The sequence below is a fragment of the Primulina eburnea genome, chromosome 13 (genome assembly GCF_022965805.1).
Source record: "Primulina eburnea isolate SZY01 chromosome 13, ASM2296580v1, whole genome shotgun sequence".
Lineage (NCBI taxonomy): Eukaryota > Viridiplantae > Streptophyta > Magnoliopsida > Lamiales > Gesneriaceae > Primulina > Primulina eburnea.
The window spans coordinates 34,236,204-34,263,139 of record NC_133113.1 but is presented as its reverse complement, the minus strand read 5'-3'; the positions used below and the strand labels follow the sequence as shown (position 1 = coordinate 34,263,139).

Sequence of the window (26,936 nt, the reverse complement as noted above, 5' to 3'; positions counted from 1 at the left end):
ACCGGGTCAAAATGATTATTAAAACAACTTAAAATTTAAACGATAAGTATTTGAATATTAATCTATCCTTATTTAATCCACTCAACCAAACACACAAATGTTTTGTTTTTTCAAAACAAATTTTAAGAATCGTTTGTTTGAATGAAAATTTTACATTTTAAATGTCATTCAAAGTCAAATATTCATATACTAGCCATTACAGTATCTTGATGGTTAAAATATATGAAGATTTAAAAAGTAAGAATAAATTTATGAATTTAATATTAGTAAAATAAATAACAAAAACGCATAATTTTAAGTTCAAGAGACGAGAACACCTAACTTCACTTCAAATTTCATGCAAATAATAATAAATAAATAACTTAGAAATCATTTTACAAGATCGAATGCATGCTATTTAACTAAAAATCATAACTTATGGTAACAATGTAACCGATTTTTTAAAATCATAGAGCAGTCATAACGTCATGTTTCAATTACTTTATCAGTAAAGACAATTAATATACCCAACAATATTTTTCATGATAATTGCACACTTTATAATTAACGATAATGAACTCATGACCTTGGATCTGATATAAATTGTAACATCGAACGCCGTTTTATAAAAAATTACAGTCGGTAATAAAAATACAAATCAAAGACGATGTAAAAATATTCTGTAAACTGATTTAATTGGTAAAATATGTATTTATTTTAAAGAATATCCTACTCATTTGATACCATATTAAGTATATGTTTACTGTAGAATAAAAATCAACAATGCAAACAAATCTGAGAAGAGATATGTGAGGATTTTTTTTATTGAGTGGTCTCTTGTGAGACGGTCTCACGGATCTTTATCTGTGAGATGAGTCAATCTTACCGATATTCACAATAACAAGTAATATTTTTTCATTGATGACCCAAACAAGAGACCCGTCTCACAAAATACGACCCGTGAAACCGTCTCACAGAAGTTTTTGATTTTTTTATTTGATCATTGTTTAATCTAACTTTTATAAAATATTTTATAAAAGATATATGTATATGTTATGCCCACGTGTATTCAAATAGTGTTACTGTAAAAATTATATATATTTTATGATAATGAAATTTACAGCCCTTATCATTTGGTTTGTACTGTTCAAAGACAAAATTTAATATATGTACAAATATTTATGAGTAGGTCTCTTGTGAGATGATCTCACGAATTTTTATCTGTGAGACGAGTCAATCCTACCGATATTAATAATAAAAAGTAATACTCTTAGCATAAAAAGTAATATTTTTTCATAGATGATCTAAATAAGAGATCCGTCTCACAAAATACGACATGTGAGGTGTCTTACACAAGTTTTTGTCAATATTTATATCATATGTTTTATTCATTTGCATTTAGATGATACCCATTATAAATTCAAAATTTTGGTAACTAATGGTAAGTTAACTGGGAGCCAAAAAATACATAAAATATTATATGTAACAGATATGTTTATTTAAATACAACTTTTTTCCGATGACAAACAAACTAAACAAAATGTATGATAATAAAAATGGATCAGTATATTTTATGTTAATAAATTTAACACTTTTTCACAATATATAATTCAAATAATAAAAACAATTTATCTAAAAAAATAATGGATAATTAATATTTTGTGGGCACTTCCCTTATGACATGGCACCAATCTTGAATAATATAACCTTATCATAAATCCAATCCTCCAAACACCACCACCACGCATTTTCCCTCGCATGATATCTCAGTCACATTAACTCTACTACTCCACTCTCCTCTTTCCACCACATTCATCTGCATCAGACAATCAAGAAATAGATAAAAGTTGTAAAATAAATAGGAATATTGTGACAGAGTGGTAAATATATTCCAAGAAATGGCCTCAACTGCATGTTTCTTGAACAATCTTGCGGCACTGTCTTCTCCAGCTGCAAGAGCTTCTCCCCAGCGCAGCTCTGCGGCGAAAGCCGGCCAGGTGGTGTGTCGTTCCGCCCAGAAACAGTCAGCCGCTCAAGAAGACGGTGGCAGCGCAACCGAGGAGGCGACCGCAGTGTCGCGTAGATTGGCTCTCACTGTGTTGGTTGGTGCTGCTGCTGTGGGGTCCAAGGTTTCACCTGCGGATGCTGCTTATGGAGAATCTGGTAGATGCTACTTTCATATGCTCGTGTCAACCATTGTCTTGTTAAGGTTGCTAGAAAGTTATATCGCCTCTAAAATATGCATACTATCTCAAGGGAAGTTTTAATGCAAAACATGTATTATACAAGCACCTACCTCCCACATTGGGAATCACAGCAGATCAAGATTCATTTTTTTTTTTTTGGAATCAGTAAATAAAGATATATTTTATTTGTTTTGATTTGGATAAATAATGACTTGTGGTGTTTGCTATGAGCAGCCAATATCTTTGGAAAACCAAAGACCAACACAGAATTTACGACTTACCAGGGGGATGGGTTCAAATTATCCATCCCCTCAAAGTGGAATCCTAGCAAAGAAGTAGAGTTTCCAGGACAAATTCTGAGATACGAGGACAACTTTGATTCCACGACCAATGTTTCTGTTATTGTCACCCCTACTGACAAGAAGTCCATCACTGACTATGGACCCCCGGAAAGCTTTCTATCTTCAGTAATTTCCCATCTCCCCCCACATTTTTTTAAATAAATAAATATATTTTTCTAATGCTTTCCTAGCTTCTTATGCAAAAGCAAAGCTCATTCTGCTCATCTATGAATGGGTGCTCAGTTAAGTTAAAACCATGATTTAGACGATAAGCTGAAGCTTATGTACTAGTGTATCTGCTAATTTTTCAGGTAAACTTTCTTCTTGGAAAACAAGTATACTTTGGTCAAACCGACTCAGAGGTAAATCCCTTGGTTTACACAGATAGATTTACATCTGCAATGGCAATTTATTCAGCGCGTGTCCTCAACATTTGGTGATGTGCTTTCTGATTTTGAACAATTTTCACTGTCATTTTTCAGGGAGGATTTGATTCGGGAGCAGTGGCAACTGCAAATTTGTTGGAGGCTTCAACCCCAGTGATTGGTGGAAAGCAGTTCTACTTTTTATCGATTTTGACACGAACAGCAGATGGAGATGAGGGGGGCAAACACCAGCTGATATCGGCCACGGTGTCAAATGGGAAGTTGTACATTTGCAAGTCACAGGCAGGAGACAAGAGATGGTTCAAAGGTGCCAGGAAATACGTTGAGAATGCAGTAAACTCTTTCTGTCTTGCTTAAATGGAAAGATTGAGACATGAGTGTTTTGTATGTATTTTAAGCTCAGACCCCCCCCTATGGTTGGTTCTCTTTGTTTCAGCCCAAAGCTGTTGAATTATGCCTAAGGATTAAGGTCCAAGTTCTGTTCCTGCACAAAAAGAATCTCTCTTTTAAATAGCTAAACCATAACTCTCTCATTATTTTACCTTCGATATACTGAATTCAACGACTCACCAGTACCTGCCAACCGAAAATCAATAAATATGGTATTCGATGGTAACTTTATCATAAAGCCCGAAATAGATCGAGCCGAAAGCAAACGAGGATCAGTGTCAAATGCTGTAAGCTGAAGGCAAACAGAGATAAATGCCTCCTACTCGACTAAAATTTTCATATTTCTTTGTTCATTTTAAATTAAAATAAGATTGATGTGAAATGAATTAATTGAAATTTCATTGCACAAAAATTTCATTTGAACATTATAGAGCGACAGCCGATAAACATGGTGCATAACACCATATCACAGAAGATAGCGTCCAAAATTATTTGTGGAAATATTAACTGCATGACCAAGGAAAAAATTGAATAAAACAAGGAAAGCATTCATCAGCTGAATAAAATTAGACATACCCAAACTTGTCTCATGTCTGAAGGCAAATTAAGAACACAACCATATTAACCTCAAAACCATATCCGTCAAGACCCTCCACGATAATCATTTCACAGCCGACGGATCTAATAAATTAGCGTGAAACATCAAAGACAGGAAACGTCAAAATGGTCATAACTATATCCGCCTCAAATCTTCTACAACACAAGTTTTACTACATAACTTACTACGCCAAAAATATTATTCCCTTGATCAGTGTTCTTTCCTCCAAATTTTCTCTACGTCAGTAATATGCTGGAGAGAAGAGAATCGTTTTCTTGGGGATTCTCACATGCTAAAATATGTTTCGTAAATGAAGATGCAGCTTCTTCCCTATCATCAAACAGCCCCAGCTTGTCATACACAATGGCCATCAAGTGGAAAGCTTCGGCTGCCAACTCGTGATACTGTACAAAAACAATATATTCTCACCAGTTACGTAAATAAACTAGCAATTCCACATGGAATTAATTGGAAAAGAGACGTAACAAATCTAAAAGAACCACTACAAGGATGCTGATTTGGTGGACTAAATGTGTGACGCGTTGAAAATGTAAAATCCATTCCTTATTCACTGTCTGCACTGTTTCAACAACTCTTCGCCTACGTAATGATAGTCTTTATACTAACCCTCAATAAGAGATCTCATCTGAATGGATGGAAATCTATTCTAGACACGAACCTTTTTTTTTCATGTCAGATTAGTGCATGGATATCCGGAAATGAATCAAATTAGTATGACATTTATACTCTCATGTCTACTTGACAGGAAGGCACCAATGTCACTAGCACTGATACTACACATCATTACATCCCTGATTGCATACCACTAGATTAATTGCCAAGCAGAAAAGCTTTGATCGCGAGTCATCTAAACAAAGCACCACCCAGGATTACCGCAAACTTCTAACCAAAACTATTTACAGAAGAATATTTTGTCCATTTATATATGAAGTGGAACCTCACAGTTCTTTGTATTTAGTAGTGAGCTCCACAGTTGTTAATAGCGCTTGTAGCGCTCGCTATCGCGTGTAGTGAGGCGTAGCGACGCCCGGTCGCTACAGGGGGCTATGCGCAAGCCACTTTCAAATAGCGAGCGCTATCCTCGCTATAGGCGCTATTTCGGTATAGCTATAGCGAGTAAATAGCGCGCTATGTTGAAGAAAAGCTTGGGCAGTTTTTCCACCCAAAATTCGGCCCATTTTCCACCCAATTTTCGGCCCAATTTTCCACTCAATTTTAAGCCCAATTTTCGGCCCATTCAGCACACCCTAACAAGCAGAACAGCGCGTATCTTCTCCCCTTCTCCACTTCTCCAAGCATCAACAACACGCTCAAGAAATCTTCCCTTGCACCGCCGACTGCCACCGACTGCCGGACTTCAGGCCACCGCTTGCATCCGCCCACTTCGGTAATAATCTGCTCTTCTCTTTTCATTTCTTTTTTCCTTATTTTCTGGTTTTTGATTTTTTTGAGCATTTGATTACTGCCATTTGTTTATTGCAATTTGGACATTCGGTAATATGTTACTGCTCTTATATGTTACTGTCATTTGATTTTTTTGAACATTTGATTACTGTCCAAAATGACATTCGGTAATATGTTACTGCCATTTGATTTTTTTGGACATTGACTACTGTCATTTGATTTTTTTGGACATTTGATTATTGCCATTTGCTTATTGGATTTCCTCAATGTATAATCAATTTTTTTTTCTGAATTTCAGAGTTTATAAGATGGAAAACCTACAAGAAGAATTGAGAAAAAAAGATATTGGATGGAACTATGGGAGGATGGTTAATCCAGACAAGATTTCTGATGGAATATTATGCAACTTTTGCCAAAAAGTTACAAAAAGTGGGATAACAAGACTCAAACAACATCTTGCGGGGGGATTTAAAAATACAAAACTTTGTCCAAAAGCCCCGGCATGTGTTAAGAAAGAAATGAAAGATCATTTTGAAGAAAAGTTGGCCCAAAAAACTGTCATGGATTCCATGACTCACTTTGATGATGTTATTGATATAGAAGAGCAAGGAGATGATATTGATCCACACGGGGATCCATCTTCTCATGGAAAGCGGTCGGCATCTATTTCTTCCTCGGGCAACTCGTCAATGTTAATGCCCAAAAAACCACGGTCGTTGGGTCCTATAAATGCTTTCTTTAAGCTAGACGCAAAGAATCAAGGTGGTAAAGCACCTCAATTTAATGAAGTTCAGAAAAAGTTGAGGTCTGATGCAGTTCAAAAATTTGCAAGGTGGATGTATGATGCAGGGATCGCCTTCAATGCGGTCAAATATGACAGCTTGAAGCCAATGATCGAAGCCATTGGACAATATGGTCCTGGGATGAAACCACCTAGTTACCATGAGGTGAGAGAACCACTTTTAAAGGAGGAGATCAACCACACAAAGCTGATTTTGAAACAAAATGAAGAGGAGATGGCGAAGAATGGTTGTACTTTGATGGCTGATGGGTGGAGAGATAGAAAGGGGAGATCACTTATCAATTTCTTGGTGAATACCCCAAAAGACAGCATGTTTATTGAATCAGTTGATGCATCTAGCTACTCTCACACGGGTGAGAAGATGTTTGAGTTGCTTGACAAGTTTGTGCAAAAAGTTGGGGTGAATAATATTGTTCAAGTGGTCACTGACAGTGCATCAAATAATGTTTATGCGGGTAAGAAAATCTAATATACTAAGTTATAACGTCTTTTAACTTTCGTTGATTAGTTTCATTTTCATTAACTATCATTTTATTCTCTTGTTCTTTACAGGAAAGAAGTTGATGGATAAATATCCAAACTTGTATTGGGCCCCGTGTGCAGCACATTGTTTGGATTTGATTTTTGAGGACATATTCAAAATGCCAGATTTGAAGAGGGCACTTGAGCGGGCAATTAATGTTAACGGATATATTTACAACCGAACTATGTTGTTGAACATGATGAGAGAGTTCACCGGCCAAAGAGACCTTATCAGGCCAGCTAAAACTCGTTTTGCCACCGCTTTCTTGACTATGAGAAGCTTTCAGCAGCATAAGCAACATTTGAGAAAGATGTTTACTTCAGAAAATTGGAGTAAAAGCAAATTTGCGAAGGAACAGACTGGTAAGCAAGCACAGAAAATTATTTTGATGCCTTCATTTTGGAATGCTATCATTTATGCTATGAAAGTTGGTGGCCCATTACTGGAGGTACTTCGGTTGGTGGATGGGGAGAAGAAGCCTGCCATGGGTTATATATACGAGGCAATGGATAGGGCTAAGGAGAAAATAGCAAAAGCCTTTGGTAATAACGAAGATAGGTACAAAGAGGTTTTTGAGATAATCGACAATAGGTGGCAGTTGCAACTCCATCAAGATTTGCATGCAGCGGGTTATTTCTTGAACCCTCAGTTCTTTTACTCAAACTCTGAGATAGAACAAGATGAGGAAGTAGTTACGGGGTTGTACAATGCAATCAGTAGGTTGACTTTTGATGCTGAGACGGAGACAAAAATACATACAGAGTTGTTAAAATACAAACAAGCCGAAGGTCTTTTTGGGAAGGAAGTTGCAATCAAAATGAGAAATGTTGTATCACCAGGTATGAAAATCAAGTTTTTCATTATTTTTTTGAAATAAATTCAATGAGAAATATTAATATAACTAATGTTATTAACTAGCTGCATGGTGGAACTCATATGGAGCTTCGACGCCAAAGTTGCAAAAACTTGCCCAAAAGATACTCAGTCTCACTTGTAGCTCCTCTGGTTGCGAGCGCAATTGGAGTGTGTTTGAACATGTAAGTTTTTATAATAGTACAATTTTTATTTTCTATTACTGTGAAGTTTTAAGAATTTGTTCTCGTGCCACGTGCCTTATAAACATATATAAATAAATGCAGCTTCATTCCAAGAAAAGGAATAGATTGGAGCAAAAACGACTGAATGATTTGGTGTTCATCAAATACAACAGAGCTCTGAGGCGTAGATACGATAGTCGTGATACCATCGATCCTATCATATTGACTGAAGTGGATGATGGCAATGAATGGCTGCTAGGGAGACTGGAGGATGAAGAGCCTGACTTTGTTCATGATGGTGATGATTTAACTTGGCAAGATGTTGCAGATGCTGTTGGAGTAGATGAATCTCCTTATACATTGAGGAAATCCAAAGGGGCTTCGAAGGCGACCCCTACATCTACAGGAAGCTCAAAGGCGGCCACATCTAAGTCTAGAGGGAAAAGGCCAATAGAAACATCTTCCACACTGAATTTTATAGATGATGATGAATTTGACTTTGATGAAGAAAGTGAAGAAGAGAATGATGCCGAACGTTATGCAATTTCAAATGAAGAAGATGGTCTCGATCTTGATGAGGAAGATGAAGATGAATTTTAAATTATGTTTTTCTAGTTTTAGAATTGAGGTTTTATATGTTTTGAACTTATATATTTGCTATTTAAGAATGAAAGATTGAATTGATGTTAGTATATATTATATATTATATATTTATATGCTTGTGGCGCTACACTTTCAAATAGCCCTCGCTACGCGCTTCGCTACGCGCTATAGCCACGGGCAACCTCTGCGCTACGGGGCGCTACACGCGATTGACAACTATGGTGAGCTCTTACAAGGAAGGTACTGTGCTGGCAGTTCATGTGGGTTTGTAGAACCACTGGTGTTGCTGCATCTTTTACAGGAGTTGCAGAACTAATAGGTCATACAATTGGTTGAAGGATCGAGCATAGTTGGGTAGAAAGAACGACTGGTTATGATTCGGCAAGTGACAAATTCAGCTTTGAGGTCAATCAATATAGGTGGCACCAGAAAGATTGGAAGTTATAGTTCTTGAATCAACAGAATCAATATGGTCATTTTCTAAAACGAACTTAAGGGTTAAACAGTGGCAAAAATAAGTCATTTCCCAACTTGCAGTAAAGTCATTTTGATCACATTGGAGATCAACCATTAACCCACCTCCAAGAGTTGAAGTTCTTCTGAGGCTTGTCTTAAAGGTTCTAGCACCATCCCTGGATTGTCAGCAACTACATAAAGAAAGGCAATAAAACACTTACATTAAGATCTTGACAGGAAAAGTCAGGAAGAAATGAAATGATAAAGGTATAAACAATACTCCAGTAGATAAGTACGTCAGACACTTAGTGTGACAAATTATCAACTTCTATTCATTCGAAAATACAGACAGAATTATATACCAGTATATAAACATGGTGACAATAATGATATACATATAATACATCTTTACTAAAGGTATTATCAAAAGGATGTTGACTGAATTTATGTAAAAAGAACTAATACAGTTTGATAGCTCCAACTTTAAAAGTAAATAGAGTAAAATTTAATTGCAATAGTAAGATAATTATATTACACAAAAAACAACGAATGTTTGGAAATTATGTGAAAACAATATTTACACCTACCAGACAATGAAAGAATCAACAAAAAAGAAGGGAAATCAGAGTCACTGTGGGATGCTGAGTACCATTTCATCATTTTTTAGATGAGAAAGGAGGATAATGATTACTGGTTACCAAATTTCTCAGGCGTGGACACCCTGAATGAATGAATTCTTAAGACGCAGCGTCTTCCACTCCAATTTTTAACCATTCAAACTAAGTGAATTGAACGAACAAAATATAATTCTGATATCTTATTGGAGATTGGTGTTGACAGTACCTGAAAAGCTTGAATCAGATAAATAACATTTAGCTTCCATTATGAATGCTCGAGCTCGGAGCTCCAAACCACCATGACCGAGAAGCATTGGAAAAGAACCATGCAGAAGGGCCAAAGCTTTTTTAGCATGATGTGATCCAAGAGAGAGCCACAACTCAGCCAGTGTCAGTGTTGCAGAGGCTTTCAGAAGATCCAAATTAAATGACTGACAAAAAGACATGCATGCCAAGGCGTAGGGAATTCCTAAAACAGCATTGTCTGACCTCTGAAAACAAAGGAAGGTCCCTTGAGATAGAAAGAGCAACATGCAAGAGTTAAAACTAAGGGTATGGTCACACTAAATGCACAGATAAACGATTCAACTGGGTAAATGCCAAGTAATAACATGCAGGTTAAAAATAAAAGTGCAGTTATAAAACCATAAAAATTACAGTAAATATCACACTCCAACCCGCACTTTAAGTCGCTATGTATGTTCTGGTAAAACCAAAAAATTTGATAGAAGCAAGCAGCCTACAACCATCAAATCCTGAATACCTTGTGTATTTCAGCAAGCAAGAGAAGAACATTGGCGTTTTTCACTTGCATGTTAAACTTATAACACATGCGGAAGAGAGAGAGTCCAACAGCTGCTGCCTGCAAAAACCCGCACCAGAAAAACTATATGGTAAAGAACTAAAGAAAAACTAATTCACAATCTTTTATGGCTGCAATCGATAACAAAAAATCCACTTTCTTCCCCTTATAATCTGTTCTATATGATCTTATCGACACTTTACAAACGATCAGAGGAAATCTGTAATTCAACAGAGAGAGGCAGGTAAAAAGTTCTCAACCCCTCAAATAAATAAAATCCTGATCCTCATAAAACCTATACAAACGCATTGTAAAAATTGGAGGTTAAATGGTATATGACGGCATTATAAGATAAACCTCAGTTATAAAACCTCAAATAACGAAGCCACATTAACCATTCTTGAATTTTTTTTATATAACAGAATGTGAAAAATATGGACCTGGCTATATTGTGTTGCAGCAAGCAATGTTCGAGCATGACGGAGACTAGCCTCGGCCTTGAGTTCCATGTCAACACCAGTTACAGAAGAGGCCAGAGTCCCAAGTTCATCACATAAATGTTGAGCTAGTTTTAAGTGTCCCCTGCAGTAGCCATGGGCCCCAAAAAGAAAAACCAGTAAGCTATCCTGTATATTTGATACATAAATGAAATAATGCAGATTTGCAACATGCCTATGTAATGCACACTCATGTAGCAATTGTAATTTTGCCAACTGGATTCTGGACTTTGAAACACAGAAAAACTTCTCCTCTGCTATCCTTAGAGCAGCAAACGCCTCTGCAAAGTCAAACAAAAACTGGAACATGAGAAAAGGTGGCAGAGGGAGTGCTACTCGAAGCCATCTTGAACTTCTATTTCATAAATTTGCTTGTTTTTTTATTTTCTAGTCTTTTCCTTTTTCTTGTTTTCTTTACCTGAGGGCAAGGAGGGTGGATTAGTATCAATATAGTGATCTCAAGGACAAAGAAAAATCAGGTGACTTTTCCCATAGGGCACTAACAAAAATGCTAGTTTTAATCAGACGTTTATCCACAACATTTCCTGATAAATAGCTAGTTGTATGAGAAAGGAAACAGTGTAGGATAATGATTATTCTTAAAACTTAATGCAGTAATATTTATGAAATATTCTTAGCTAGTTATCAAGAATCATCTGAAACATTTGAAGGGAAGCAACAAAAGAAAAAACCTGGCACAAGATGCACTAAAAAGTAAGAAAGCGAAACAGGTTATTAAAATCGCAGTAACTAGTGTCATAGGAAGCCAAAGACAGCAGAATTTTATAAAGAATGTCATCTTTTTTTGAATTACTTGCCTTCATAGAGAGCAGCAAATTGATGTCAATCCAGCATTTAGCAGAGAAACGTAAAAAGGAGTAGCATAATAAATTTAAAAAGATTCCCTTGCACTTTTTCCAACAAAACAGGCATCAAATTTAGACTTATATTTGAGCATCATTTTTAAAAAAATTTAAATAAAAATAGATGTTTTGTGCATTCATAATCTTACTAGAATCTCCTGCATGTTATACAGAAAAACCATGTTTTGATATTTTCATACTGGACTCGTACATAACAAACGTATCTTAGGTCTCTAGTCCAAGAACTACATAATCATGGCTGCAGAATAGAAAAACAAGAGGCCCATTAAAGAAAACGATTGCAATAATGGTATACAATAAGAAGTTTTTTCAAGCAATTATACTAATTAATCTGAAATAAATATTTACTTCGGACAAAAGATGGACTAAAAACAGCATGAATAAAAATGAAACTAGCAGAACCAAGATAAACAGAATAATCCAGTCACACAAGTATAACAAATCATTGCAGTACAGTAGTGCCAGAAATAAAATTCAAACAAGTCCAACGACATGATCAGCATGCAGAGATCTAACTCATCACATATGATCGTATGTCTAACCTTTGTATCCTTTATGCACAGACAAATATTGGATGAGCTTCGAATATGCTAGTGCAGCATCTGCTAAACTGTAAAATAACCAAATGCTAGTTTCTAGTTAGACGATGAAGTAAAGAGCCCATCTAAAAATTGACAAACAGATGAAAATAGAACTGACAGCACCTGATATTACTAATAATTACCTCGAAGAATCAACACACCAAGTAGCAAAAACCAGTGTATTTACTCGAGCTTGAGGAGCACTGGATATGAAGATGAAGCAAAATGAGAACATTGTACATTTGTATTAGACAGGATCAAAAGTTGAGGGGGTCGGTTATTCAAATGGAAACAAGAAAAGATAAAACAGGCCACAAATCGTGCTCAGGGCATTCAATGAAATGTTCACTAAATAGCTGTAGACGAGCGAGTGAAAAAGCAAGTTTGTCAGTTTGTCCATGTGATCATATGGATCAAGTGAAATGAATGATTGGAAATGAAAAAGCCGAAGGAAGTAGTAAATAGTAATTTTACCATTGTCTACTATCTACTCAGCTCTTAAATTACAAAGATGAAGCAAATATATACACAAGAGAATACAGAGTAGGAGGCGACATTAATAAAATAAATTTTCATGAGGTTTGCCATTCAAGAATCAAATATTCAAATTAATTGAAGTAAAAAAGTAACATAAACAACTTACAAAACAATTTTGGAAATCTCGGACACAAAAGCTAGTGAAAATTATGCTATTTTCTAATGAAAACACATTTGCGGTATGAAGCATATTTCGAGGAATAAGAAAGTGTTGTGGTATTCTGATATTGTTATAAGTTAAGTAGGGATTAAGTATGCACTAAACCTCAATAGTTGGTAAATGCCTATTTTAGACCCGTGCCAGCGTGATCTATGTGACACCGAGGTGTGAGCTCCATATGTAATCTGAGGTAAATGGATGAATATTAACTATCATACCATTACAGCATGCATAGAGTCATAGACTAGGATGGGTATTCATGATATAACCACTTGTGATACGGGTAAGCATATTCGAAGCAAGCATTTAGCAAATGTCGTATGCTCTGTTTCAATTCTGCTCAGCTTATGTTTCTGTTTATTTTGTTTTCAATAATTTGTCACATAATTTTAAATCATTTTTACAAACAGTTTCAGAGGTTTGATATTTGAGCTGTTGAGTTAGCAACTCAAAAAAATATACCATCTACTTTTAAACTGTTTTTTGCTTATGCTGCTCATCTGATAGAGTTCGGTTCTGTTTGATAAGCTTGGTCTCATTCAAAAAATCTTGCTCTGTGTTAGGCAACCCACTAGTAGAGGAGCTCTTATCTCAACCACTCATATGGCAGAGTGGACTTTAATCATTCACTCATTCCCATGTGCGAAATTTTGTAATTAAAATAGGATCCTTGTGATCATAGCTGGTCAAGACAGGTTCCTGATGGGCATCACATCTACAATATAAAGACATGAAGCATATGGCAAGATACTATTTTCTACAGTCAGGATAACATGCGCATAGCACTTTCCTATAATACATAAATAAAAAATGAAGACATAGAACTGTTATCTACTTTAAACAATAATAATAGAGAACAGATTCCAACTTATCACCTGCCGTACATCTCCCATGACGTTGCACGAACCAAATAAGAAGATCCTAATAACTGCAAGACTGATCCAGGAATAGAACTTGGTTGGGTAAAAAATTCTAATGCATTTGAATTACTCCTGGTTTCGTTTTCTTGAGAGAAAATTGATGAGCCAGTAAGGTTTTTCAAATTCTTCAGCCATTCCGTGCAGAAATGACCTTCAGTGGTCATCACAGAACTTTCCTCACCGAACTCATTAATTAGATGAGAACTCAACTGTAATTCCTACAGTAATATCACCACAGAAGAAGAATGAAGACACCATCACTTCTCATTCTAAATAAAAATAAAAAATTGAAGAGCTCCACTCAGCATAACATCAATAAACTGAGAGAACCTTGTAAACATTGGCAGGGTTCGTCCTGAGCTGCATGGAGGCTTTCGGCCCAAAAGAAAGAAGTGGTCTTTGTACATGCTGCAAATAATAATGCTTCAATCTAACTATTCTTCCCAATAACAGCCAATAGTTTAATGATTTAAAGCATGGTAACTTGGCGACAAGATTGTCTAAAAAACTTGTACAAGTCCAGACAATTACAGTACAGTCTGGAAAAATATTCTCACCATTATATCATACTTCGCAATTTCAATATGAATCGATGCCACCAGTCGTTTCAATTTAAGACTTTCTGCCCTCTTCAAGGATCTCCGTAAGAGCACATACAATTGTTGTTGAACGGAAACAGAGGTAAATAAACCAGAAACAGGCCAATATGAAGATCCAACTATTCCAGATGTCTTCGAGATACCGATTTCAGACAAGAGATTGGAAATGGCAGCTAATGTGTACGCAAGACAGGTATCATCGCTGTACTGAACAAATGAAATAGATTAAGAAAAGCAGAACAAACTCATAGATTAACTGACACGCGGTTCACATATTTTGTAAAATTAAGTGTGCAAAACATATAAATGATTGATTCCGGGGAAACAGAGAAGTATAACAGAGGTATGTTGATGTTGAAAGTGCTTTATCCCACTAGCACTATCTTAGAGAAGACATGTTGCAACTTGTAGCAGCCTGTTCTAAGTATATGCGTAATCTAAAGCTGAAACACTGTTTATACACTCTGTACATGCATTAAAATTGAATAGCGGAAAAGAAGCCTAAATGCACCATTAATGTGTTACTAGTCACATTCATCACAAGGCTGAGTAGAAGAAGTATTCCTATCATAGAGGCCAAAATATTAATTTTAACAACCAAAAACCATGCAAAGTACTATAATTCAATCAACACAATCAGTCAAACCCCCCCCCCCCCCCCCCAGGATGGGATCACAATGCCTGAACAAGAAAAATAAAATAAATCACCACGCTCATTACAAAAAATTACATAGAGAAGTTCAGAATCTTAAATGGGACCAAAAAATGCACCTGTTGAGAAACTCGAACTGCCTCAGTTAAAACCTGGAAATCAAAGAGTGGCAACAGTCATGTTTCACCTATGACAAGGATAGATCTTAAAAACAGTAACCACCAAAGTAACATGTCATCAACGCCACAAGAACACATAAAGAAAAAACAAAAACAAAAACAAACTACCAGCCGACAAAAAACAGCATACAGCCAAAACCTTCCAAGTGAGAAAGTATAGATATGAAAGACGGATAGCAAAAGTTGAAATAAAAAAAGTAAAGAGGGTGACGAAATGTTGCAGAGGCAATCACGTTCAATATGCTTACTTCTAAAGCTTGCTTTGGGTGCCCAAAGTGAAAATGCATCATTCCTAAGCATAACAAAGCGATTTCATATCTTCCAAAGCTACTGGGTGCAGAAGGCAATTGAACATGATCAACTCCCTCTGTCCCTGCACTTTAAAATGAACATTTCCATTATAAGGTGATTGCCAGAAAAATCATGTTAAAAATAAGCAGCAGCAATGAGTACCACAATGAAATTAACTAACCTACTACAGAAATAACATGGATATGTATGTAAACCAACCACAATATATGCTTGGACGATAGAGGGTAATACGAGGTGGTGCTAATAATATTGACGATTATGACCTATCAGGTGCAAAATATTTCCAAAAATTAAAAACAATAATCGCCCATCAATAATCAAATAATTGACTCCCACCAAAATTCTCTTTTCCCTGCATTATTCCATTCAAAAAATCGAGTGCCAAAGATCACCAGATAGTGGAGCAAGATAACTATGGAACTCGTGAATGTGTTCAACTAAACGCTACATAAAAATATAGACAAACTATTTCACAAAGATATTTAACTTTGTTACGAAAGAGGAAAGAATAAGAAACAAAAAGTAACTATGGTTTCATTGGCACAAAATCTACCGACAGAGAACAAGAGGATAGAAGGTGTTTTTCTCAACCCCAAACGAAATAATGTAATTTCCTCCATAAATCATTTACACTAAGTTTTCCTTGGTATTTATTTGCCCTCTTTGTTCTTCTCTTGATCTTCCATCAAAAATCAACTTCACCCAACTTTGTGACTTCAAGCTTTGCAATGGATAAAACTCAACCAACTGCAGAAGCGTGAAATAGAAAAGGAAGCTCCAGAGTATAGCCAAAAACATGTATCAATCTATACCTGTAATCAAAATAACGGTGAAGATTTTCCAATGCACCCGGGTAGTCATCGTGGTAAAAGTAATTCAAATAACGCAAGTAATGAACCTGCAATTCCAGTATGGAGCCAAGAGAATTATTTATGTCAAGCTAATTAACCTCTCATTCAAAATTCAAAAGAGAGTACAAAAATGGTGATGCAAAACAGAAACTCACTCGATGCAACTCTGAGGCTGACTTTTGAAGCTTTTTTAGCAGAGACTCAAAAACATTAAATGGAAAGGAGCTTCCGTTTCTGCAACGGGAAGATAGTTACTTGGATTCAATTAATGTTAGATTTTAATTATACAATCAGCTATAGATCCATAAAGTTCAATAATAGGGGTTATTTCTGAAGAATCTTTCAAGATGTTAATCTACATGAATGAAAAAAGAGAACCAACTTTTCGATAACATCTGATTGCTCATGTAGGTATCCTTGAACCTGCCAGATTGTACGAAGAAAAGAGCCACTATGGGAGCCAATGTCTCTCGCCGTATCACTAGAAGATGATGCAGTATGGCTAGCTTCCATAGCAATATTACTGCTAGCTTCCATAGCAATATCTATATTTTCCAGCCCCCTCGAGGAAAAATCAGAATCTATTCATCAAGATGGCCAAATGAGCCAACAATTGGAACAGTTTTAGCCACCACGAAGCTCTTAAAATCAAGATTTATGAAAAAATGGAATGGTATTGAAACTCAATCCTATTATTCCCATCTGCTTAACATAAATTCCTATAAACAAAATAGCTAGAAAACTAAGGTAAAAAACCCGAAGAAAAGTCAAACTGTTGATAACATATCATCAGTCCATGATGGCAATTAGAAGAAAAAGGAGAAAGTTACTGATGAAATACCTCCAACAAATTCAGAGAAGGCTTTTGGTACATGATCATTAAACGGGATTGTCCCAGTTCCCATCTTGTTTTCTTCAAAATCATCACCAACTTTTTCAAAAACAAGATCCTGCAACTCCATATTCCGAAATCCGACTGCAGTATTTGGGCATTTAACTGAATCATCTAATTGAGACAACTCGCAAGGAGGGTAACCTGAAAGTGATTCCTTACAATATGTCCCTATATTTGTTAAAAGGTGGCAGACACCCTACAAAGTAAAAGTTATTTCGTAATTTCTATTTTCTGAAAAAATAAATAAAGATTGATGATAGTGACATGAACAAACAACGATGAAAACAAAATGTTAGGCTTGTATAGCATGTTTTCCTCCTTCAAAACGAAACATGTGTCGCTCCTCAACAATCATTCTAATTTGTTCTCCAATAATCGAACTAAGTTCATTTTTATTTGGATGAATTAGCTTCATTTTTTAAAAAGCCTTAAAAATTCCAGATTAATCAAGTGCCTTTTTAAGCTTTGACCACTCGGAAATTACTTCTTCTTTACTGTCAATCTGTCATTAACTCATCGTAAAAAGAGCATTTGCTAGATACTTAATTTAATACTAATAATCTTCTGTACTATTACAATACATGTACAGGCATAAGCCATCAAATTATAATATTTGATTTTGTAAGTTCTAGTAATACTTTATTAGATCTTATATTGTAAACTCATGACTACATGTACAATATTAGAGCAATAAAAGTAAATCTAAATATCTATATCTAATACAAAAATATATAAAGAATAGAGATACGAACCATAGTTGTTAAAGGCGCGCCTGAGGCCCGCCTAGGCGCGCCTCAGGCGCTTCAGCGCCTCAGATGACCACCAGGCGACGTGCATGGCTGGGCGAGCGCCTTTAGCGCCTGAGGCGCGCCTTTCTCCAGGCGACGGGCGGTCCAGGCGTTCCGCCTCTTTGCAGCAGGCTTCTCTTTTATTTTTTAATGACCCAAAACCCAATTAAATAAGCCCATAACTAATTTCAGCCCATAAGTAATTTATTTTAAAAAAATATCCTAGTTTGCATGTCGATACGTATTCCTACAATCGTCCAAAGGCCCGCCGATTGAAGCTTCACGCTGCGCACCAATCTCTTTCTGCCGATTGAAGCTTCTGCGCAGTGCGCACCATCTCTTTCTCTCTGGTTTTTTGTTTGTCATCGAGTCAATCCACTCTAGCTGTAGGTCTTGTTCATTATAGTTTCTGGTTTTTTGTTTGCGCACCAATGACAGTAAACTTCTGCAGTAAATAGTCGTGGAACTGGGTATTGGTAGGGGAAGTTTAATTGTTGACTACAATGGGGCTGTTTTGATGAATATTTATTTATTTATTTTCTATATTATCGCCTCGTGGCTAGGCGATCGCCTTTTGTCGCCTAGGAGTTCGGGCGCTAGGCAGTGGCTCATCGCCTTGACGTCGCCTAACGCCTTGACAACTATGATACGAACACACCAAAAACCTCAGGAAAAGGATTAACTGTGTTTTTTAAACTTTAAACTGATCATCAAATGGAGAAAACTAGTTACCTCAAATGACATTTGATTAAAAGAAAGCAAACAGCGGCGAACAAACATGCCAATGATGCTATTAGGATCAAGCATAATTTGATCATCATCCATAACATTTGAGTCACAGCCACCCAGAATCCCTGCGCAAAGAGTCAAATAAATCGAAAAAAAATAATATAACCCGCATACAATACTACAATTTCACCATGTAAAATTTCGTGTTGATAAAGTTATATTATGCTTCATAATTCCATAGTAGAATGAACACATCGAAATAATTTTTCTATTTTGCTAGGGGAAAGAACAACTACCTCTCATATCGGTGAAGAAATTAAACAGGTCATCCGGAGAAGCCAGAGACGAAAGCCGACGAGTTAAGTGATCGCTCAACCAATGATTAAGTACACCACCAATCTCTTTCAACTGGACAGTCAGCTCATCCAGAGTAGGCTCGAAAATACTATCACATGCCTGAATAACTAAAAATTCAGTAACTCGTAGCAATGCGCTAGCAGATTTCTACATTAAACCCACAAATTTTGGAAAAAAAATTGAATATTACACTTACTGATAGAAACCTCACCTTGGTAAGTGATAAGAGGAAAATGCCGAGACAATTGTGCTGCGAGACGGAGGAGAAAGGAAACGGGATGGAGATTTGAGAAGGCGGCGCGTAGACTTGAACTAAAATGCAAATAGAGAGTTTGTAGGGAGTGATCGTGAAAGTTGCCGCCGGCTTCGAAATGCCAGCGGTTGCCATCGGCGCGCGCCGGAGTTTTGGATTGGATTTGGCGGTTTCGGTCCCCGTCTAGGGTTTTTGAATTCGGGGAGCGGGCGTCTTGTTCTCGTATTCTTGTTGAATCACAGTGAATTTTTTCCCCACGATTTAATTTCATTTTCTTTCTCCAAAAACTGGTTTCGAATCTCTTGAGTCAGCCGTGTCTTTCTATTTTCTTTTAACATGATTTATTTTTTAACGAGTCAAATTTTGTATAAAACAAATTTTAATTTTTATTATATTAAAAATTCTGTAAAATATATTATTTATTATTATAAATACGAAGATATTAAATTTTGAATTTGATGTCCTTAAATATATAAATTATATTTAAATGTTAATAATAGTTATATAATTTCATTTAATTTCGGTTATAATTATAAATTTTATTTTACTTTTATATATTTAATTCTCTCATTCATATTAATTAAAACATAATTTTTTTATATAATATTATGTTTACTAATTTCTTTTAAAAATATTGGTGAATTTTAATATATTGACTATCCGTAAAAATTTTATTGTTATTATTATACATTTTAATTAGAACTTCAATATAAATATTTTTAACATGTTTTAAAAAAATTTAAATTTTTAATCAAAATTATTAATATAATAAATGACAAAAAAATTTGACTTTTTAAATATAAATTCATGTTTTTTAATTGGTAACACTTCACCTCAACCAAAATAAAGAGATAACCATGTTATCTTTATTTAAAAGTTATATAAAATAATATAAATATTTTTATAGTATAATTTTGTTAATAATATTTAAAATTTAAATATATTTATTATATTATATCAATAATTTTAATAATTATTTAAACATTAATATTAAATAATTATAATTTTAATTATTAATTATATAAAATAATATTATGTGCATCTCACACCGCACGAATAAAATATTAATTTTTACTAAATATAACGAATTAATTTTAATGAATGTTCTCTCATTTTGGATGCTGATTTTTTGTTTACTCAATTTTAAATGTTTCAATCCTCGAACTGTAAATGTTATTTTTTCAAGCCTCATAAAATTTAGGATTGAACTCAAAAATCTGAGATAGCTCCACAAATTCTTCAGATGACACAATTAATACCTTCTCTGTCTCTTCCCACGTCAAAATGTTCTCCCAACTTGCCTACTCCTCTATAAAATCCAATATCAGAGTTTTTTTTCCCACTCGGTAGATTTAGACCCTTCTTTCCTTCAAAATTTAAAACCGAATCAAACCATAAAATATTAATAAACAAACCAACTGAAACTAAGGATTTCAGTTTGGTATGGTCTGGATGAACAATTTTAAGTTCAAATTTTATAACTCAGTAGTGCATGAGGTATTTATTCGGAGGTCAACTACTGAAAATTTCAGAGACTCACGGGATACTTACTCGAAAATATGATGAATCAAGAATAAGAAGTGTGCAAGTACACGTTAAATTCAGTAACCGTTTGCTTGACATTTAAAGTAAAAAAAATTTACATAAAAGCAATGGCAAAGGAATACAATGTTAGAAGGAATGGTGTTTTTCATGTTACTCCATTGCAATGGTGGACACCATTACTATGCTTTCCATTGTAATTCATGTTTACCTGATGTAAGCCCCATATACGTATAGTTCCATCGTCGCTGGCAGAAGCAAGCATATGGGGATTGGTGGGATTCCAGCTCACACAGTTGACAGCTCCCGCATGTCCAGCCAATGTTAATATCAGCTCCCCGGAAGATCTGTGCCATATATAAATCTACACACGGTATCGAGGTATTAGCAATTCTCTTCCGTGAGACAGGAATTTTAAGAAAAAAGAGCATGTTTTTTTGTTCCAATTAAAACACAAAAGAATTCGTAATCATCAGAAGAGGATCGAGGTTGAAATTCAACCCATAAAAATTCCCAAACTTTTCTAGATCATAGCTCATATAAGTTGAGTGACACTTAAGGTGGAAGGTAGGGAACATCTATAATCTGATTATTCAGCACAAAAGAATATTAACTTGCATTTGGATCGAAAGATTTGCCTTGGAAAAAGATTTCAAATGATTCCATTTTATAGGAATCTGATATCCATTAAATTAGTTGATAAAGAAGTTAAATGTGAAAACAGATGAGGTTCAATCCATGGATTCAAGAATGAACGAACAATTGGGATGGATTTGAAATAATTTAGTTTGAAATCCTCCCATTAAATACACCCTTGGTGCTTCTTGAACCAATTTAAATTCTTGAGCAAAGTTTTTTTTTTTTTTGATAAGAAACATTATAATTTAAAAATATAGAAGTTCAGAGTTACACTACATTATGCGGACAAGATATCCGCTACAGAAAATAAATACAATAAAACCAAAGACTCCTAAGAATTCCGGTCAATGAAAAATAAAATTCCAATCCCTATAGAGAAGTTTGATATTTCTGCTCTTAAGCAAAAAATAAGCATTTCGGCATATTCGCACACAAATTTCCAGGCTTGTCACTATACACCATAAAAAAGGTTTAGAACATGAAAGTTTCTTATTCTCGAAGTTTGACAACACAATATTACAAGGAAATAGTAACCGTGCTATAGCCACTTTTAGCCCTGAAAAAACAGTCCATAGACTAGCAGAATGCGCTAATGGAATAGGTTTGATGATTCCTGGGCTGGCTGTGGCACGGGGATATCATATGAGGCTGTGGAAGGAATGGAGATGGAGAATTGAAATCATGCTAAGCACCACTACATTTTGTTACAAAACTTGAATGACACGTCACATGTACCTATGAGATTCCAATTAACAACCATTTCGTAGTAGCATTTACCAAATTTGCGGGAAGGTCAAGGGTTTGGGCAAATTTTGACACCTCTAAGCACACGTCATTACTTCTTTTTCCACATGTAGAGGCCCAACGTGACTCAATTTGGTGAATAAATCTTCCAGTTGATCCAAGTACAGGTAAGTTGAAGACTTCCCAGTTTCACAAATTAGAATCAATTTTAGAAGTTCCATAAAAAAGGAATATGGATACTTAATTGTAACAAAGGGAAGACATAAGTAATGTTTACAGTCATCCCAAAACGACTAGTTTTGTATCTCATATGAATAACTCACAGTTTAACAAAACCAAGAATGACTAGTTAGATTTTTTTCAAGGAAACCAAATCTCTCTCAATTTGCATCACGAATGCAACTGAGTATTCTTTTTTAACAGGACTAGAAATTTAGATAAAATAGAATCAAAATAAAACAGTTAAACAAGAATCGAGTGGAATATGAAATACAACGTCATGATAAAAAGAGAATAGAAATATTACCTGTGAGTCCTCGCTTCCACTGGCAATGAAAGCTTGTTCTAGTCCGCCGAAACAAGCCCTCACAACAAAGCGTGAACGCTTATGGCCTTTGTATTTTGCTACCAGCTTGGCACGACCGTCTATATTCCAAAGATGAAGTTCTTGATTCACAAGGCTAACTAGCAGAAACTTGCTGTCTTCAGATAGAGAAAATGAAATTATTGTCTGATCTTCCTCAATAAATTTATCCAACTTTGATTCCCATCCACATAATAGTATCGTAGTTTCCTTACAAACAGATATCAGCTCTTTTCTATCAGTGGTGATCCCCAAGTCAGAAATCCTAATAGTTCTCTGCCCTTTCCAACATTCTACCTCTTTTCCTTCCAGATCCCACATGCTGATGCTTTTATCAGTAACACCAGAAAATATACTCTTCCCATCCGGAGCCCATCCACAAGAGATCAAGCCAAGACCACTTTTCTCATATACATGCACACATTCACCAGAGGCAATATCCCATCGTCTAACAGACTCCTCTGATCCACAGGTAAGAAGTTGACGATCATCTGGGCTCCATGACATATAGGAAACAGGTTTCTCGTGACCAGATAATCTATGTTTTAGGATGACCCGGCCATCAACTGCGACCTACAATGAGCAACAAAAATATAGATTTGTCTATCATCCAATCACATGTAAGCGCAAATGAACACAGCTTTGTCCAATACATATCATCACGAGGTAAAACTAAAAGGATAACACAATAGTGCTAAACACTCATTGGACGAGGTGGATATCTACTTATCATCCAAAGAGTAACCCTCTCCCACGTTCCTCGAAAAAGATTTTGTATAAACAGTTCATAAGTGTAGTTTGCAAATATATAAGACAAATGGAACTCAAAATTGTGTTAAAGATTTCATCAAAAATTATATTAAAGTTCATTGTTATTTTGAGTTCGATAACTGTAAATAATGACATGGAAAACTAGTGTACACAAGCCAAAGGAGGCTGAAGGGTTTAGAGAAACAAGATCTAAATTAGCCAATTCTTAAATTAAAGTCATCAGAATTACCTCCCACACAATTACAAGAGCATCACTGGATGAAGAAACCAAATATTTTCCATTGTGAGAAAATTGCAAGAACCAAACTTCGTCACTGTGTTCATGCAATATCTGGAGGGTTAACAAGCAATGCAAGATATCAGTAGTCACCGGAACACGGCAGTAGTTATGGAAAATACAAACTATATAGCATTCCAATGATATTTGGAGTATACATATATTTAAAGAAACCACCTATAAGATCAGGCTATGTCATTATAATTGCAGAACCACGTGTAAACTTTCAGTGTTGGTCAAATAAGTTCAATGAAAAATAAGAATGTTTTTACTATTAGATCAGACTGGCTAAATCCACCAACTTAGCTAGGCAATAAAACCTCCTATCAAACTGAGTAACTTTCAATGTAATAACACAAGAATAATTACAACTCAGTGACTGCCATAACAGACCCTACTCACTTTGAACATTTAAACTTCTCCTTCCATTTACGAACAAATTCCTAAATGCAGAATAAGATATGACAGCTCAAACATCATTAATTTTTTTCTTTTCTTTTCTCTTGCTTTAGAGTACGGAAAAACGAAGGGCATTCGAAGAAGTACATGATTTACTTATTATGAAGTTTAAGAGACAGTATGGAAAGAGTGTGTTAGCATTATCTCTTTGAACAGACTCAATCTACACAATAAGAAAACATAGTCACAAAAACACAATCGATCATTTGATTTACTAGAAGTTTCAAATAAAACAGAATAAATGGAGATGTTAACGGATACCGATTATGCGGACAAATCTGAGTACTGTTTTACACATTTAAAACATCTTCTTTTTTTATTTTCGTATAAGAAGAAGTATAGACTAGTTTGTATAACAAATGAAAGAAAGAAGTTTAAATTGGAATTCACACATTCATCATTATAACTGCATCATGCTATTGTTATCAGTAAGCTGCTTCATATAATTCTCGACTCAAATAGTCAAAATTGAAAGTACCATTACCTGCAAGGTTTGAGAAGGAATCTGGTTTCTTCCACACTGATGATCAGTAAGCAAGGACATTTCTCCGATTGATGAGTTGTGATACCTACAAGCATCTCGTTGCAAATCCAGAGCTTGTTCAACAAGATGCACCAATCTCTTTTCTGGAATCATGACAGTTGGGGGAAGCAATTTTTGCAATTTCTCCAGTAACTTTTTACGAGACTTTAGCCTAGACTCCTGACCAGAAGTTCCATCTAAAAAATTCAGGGAGGGAGACAAAATAGAGGAAGACAGCTCGCGAACTCTGTCACCATTTACACAAAGTGGTGCAATCTCGATCCTCAGAGTTTTCAAAGCATCCATGAGTTTATCTCCATTCAAAAGCTCAAAAAATTTTTGCTCCATTATTACAAAAGATGCCAGCTTAATTATAGTTTCATCTGCTAGGCCAATTTCATGTAATGTTGCTACACTTTCGTCCCATTTACCATCAAGAATTTGCTGCATAAATAAATCTACTACAGTGGAGTGCAATGGTATTCCCGACTCTTCCTCCAGATGAGCCCCTGTCTTTGTGTAACCAAGAGAATACAATGCCTCAGCTATGATTCGAACTAGTTCTACTTTCTTGACAATACCTTTTGAACCAATAACTTCATCATCCCCTTCAGATTCTATAGGGCGAGCCATTGAGCAACTAGCTTGATCTCTAACAGATACACCGTTTGAAAGACCTCTTAATTTTTCAGACGATGTTTTCACACGTTTTGATGGTGGTTCGTCATCCTCTACACCTCCCATGAAAAGCACATTTCAGGCCATATATGTATACCACGAAACAGCAGGAAAGAGCGTAACTCTTTCCAGTATCGATAAATGAAGACAACGTTCTGCAAATCACAATGAACAAATAGGATATAAATTGATTTGTCAATAAAAAATTATCTCCAGCAACTGCAAGACTAAGGGTGAAAACATAAAAAACGCATCCCCTTTCTTGCACACAAAACCTGATAATTAGGATTAATTTGTGTAATCGATTGTAAAGCTCGGAGCCATTCTAGACTAGTAAACAGAGTTCAACATCAATGACCAGAAATATACAAGAAAAATGACATGCATTAGATGAAATTAAAGAAATCCATAGTTCTCCCCCAAGGTGAATCCAGTCAAGCAAGCAATGTTTCAGCATTCAATGTTAATGATAGGTATCAAAGCAACAAGGGTAAAGTCATCTTCATCGAGAAGGGTTTTTCTCAATCTTTTAACTTTAATGATAAATGGCCAACCATTAGAACAAGCAAACTATTATCACATTGCTGATACACACATGTACACACAAAAAAAGAAGAGAGAATCGAGATAGACTTTTATATTGTTAGTATCCAAGCAATCACTTTGAATGAAACTTTTAACGGAGTAACATCATATTCGTAGATATTAAACAAGACGAACTCCCAAAGTTTTTATAAATAGTCGGATGTCGGGGGGTCCATTTTTTTATCAGGTAAAGCAACATTTGGAAAGACCAAAAAAAATCTAAAAGTCTAGCTGCTTTTCCAAAAACCAAGTGATCAACCGGCCACATGTAACAATCGCCAACACAAAATTATTAAAGCAATCCATTAACCTATGGATCTAATCACGTCTACCGAATGTATAAACAAAGCGAAGTCATAGACTGATCCCAGGAGCATTCAGACGCTAGAAAACCACATGAACCCAATCAAAACAAAGTGAAAGCAAATCGAAACCACTAGGGTTTAACCAACTTGGGGAAAATCAGACATCGAGCCTCAAATCTCGCCAAATAAACGCTTGATTCCTAACAAGGACAAAGATCGATCGAAATCAGTAAATTAAATCTAACCAATTAGAATCAAAATCTAACTTACGTAATATCAAATAAAAACGCCGTATAATATGTTTAACAATTGAAAGCCGATAAGTCACGCAAGGAATCGATGGCTGCGCCGGAACTTTAATGGCGTAGGGAGGAGGTTACAGAGGGCGGCGGCGAGAAAGTTATAGATTGGTGAGTAGATTGTGGGTGGTTTCTGATATAATTGTTTTGGAGTATTATCCTCTGCGATGATCGTGGCGAATATATATATAT

General features: G+C 35.5%; 4 protein-coding genes across 8 annotated transcripts; 2 read left to right on the top strand and 2 right to left on the bottom strand.

Moving 5' to 3' along the window:
- Positions 1-1,743: 1,743 nt before the first annotated feature.
- LOC140808786 (oxygen-evolving enhancer protein 2, chloroplastic-like) lies at positions 1,744-3,440 on the top strand. The gene is made up of 4 exons (XM_073166047.1): positions 1,744-2,142; positions 2,400-2,632; positions 2,818-2,868; positions 2,989-3,440. The coding sequence occupies exons 1-4, from the start codon at positions 1,878-1,880 to the stop codon at positions 3,247-3,249; spliced, it is 810 nt and encodes a 269-aa protein (XP_073022148.1). The 5' UTR covers positions 1,744-1,877; the 3' UTR covers positions 3,250-3,440.
- Positions 3,441-3,824: 384 nt separating this feature from the next.
- LOC140808781 (anaphase-promoting complex subunit 5) lies at positions 3,825-19,630 on the bottom strand. 5 transcript variants are annotated; one of them, XM_073166036.1, is made up of 21 exons: positions 19,298-19,628; positions 19,026-19,185; positions 18,733-18,854; positions 17,372-17,408; positions 17,159-17,293; positions 16,700-16,898; positions 16,473-16,551; positions 16,279-16,364; positions 15,403-15,532; positions 15,095-15,127; positions 14,282-14,530; positions 14,055-14,132; positions 13,680-13,942; positions 12,251-12,310; positions 12,069-12,136; positions 10,818-10,923; positions 10,586-10,727; positions 10,107-10,205; positions 9,570-9,834; positions 8,850-8,917; positions 3,825-4,284 (listed from the first exon to the last, which is right to left on the bottom strand). In XM_073166036.1, the coding sequence occupies exons 1-21, from the start codon at positions 19,472-19,474 to the stop codon at positions 4,117-4,119; spliced, it is 2,724 nt and encodes a 907-aa protein (XP_073022137.1). In that variant the 5' UTR covers positions 19,475-19,628; the 3' UTR covers positions 3,825-4,116. The 5 variants fall into 5 exon arrangements, with proteins under 5 accessions (XP_073022137.1, XP_073022136.1, XP_073022135.1 ...); XM_073166035.1 differs by having other exon boundaries at positions 16,700-16,862; positions 17,159-17,408; XM_073166034.1 differs by having other exon boundaries at positions 17,159-17,408; positions 19,298-19,627.
- LOC140808783 (uncharacterized) lies at positions 5,557-8,356 on the top strand. Its single transcript, XM_073166040.1, has 4 exons — positions 5,557-6,562; positions 6,660-7,469; positions 7,549-7,667; positions 7,770-8,356. The coding sequence occupies exons 1-4, from the start codon at positions 5,572-5,574 to the stop codon at positions 8,265-8,267; spliced, it is 2,418 nt and encodes an 805-aa protein (XP_073022141.1). The 5' UTR covers positions 5,557-5,571; the 3' UTR covers positions 8,268-8,356.
- Positions 19,631-20,552: 922 nt separating the features above from the next.
- Positions 20,553-26,936, bottom strand: LOC140808749 (WD repeat-containing protein 26 homolog). The gene is made up of 5 exons (XM_073165975.1): positions 26,716-26,936; positions 24,839-25,710; positions 23,848-23,949; positions 22,791-23,420; positions 20,553-21,245 (listed from the first exon to the last, which is right to left on the bottom strand). Exons 2-5 carry the CDS (start codon positions 25,619-25,621, stop codon positions 21,030-21,032), a joined length of 1,731 nt encoding a protein of 576 aa, XP_073022076.1. The 5' UTR covers positions 25,622-25,710; positions 26,716-26,936; the 3' UTR covers positions 20,553-21,029.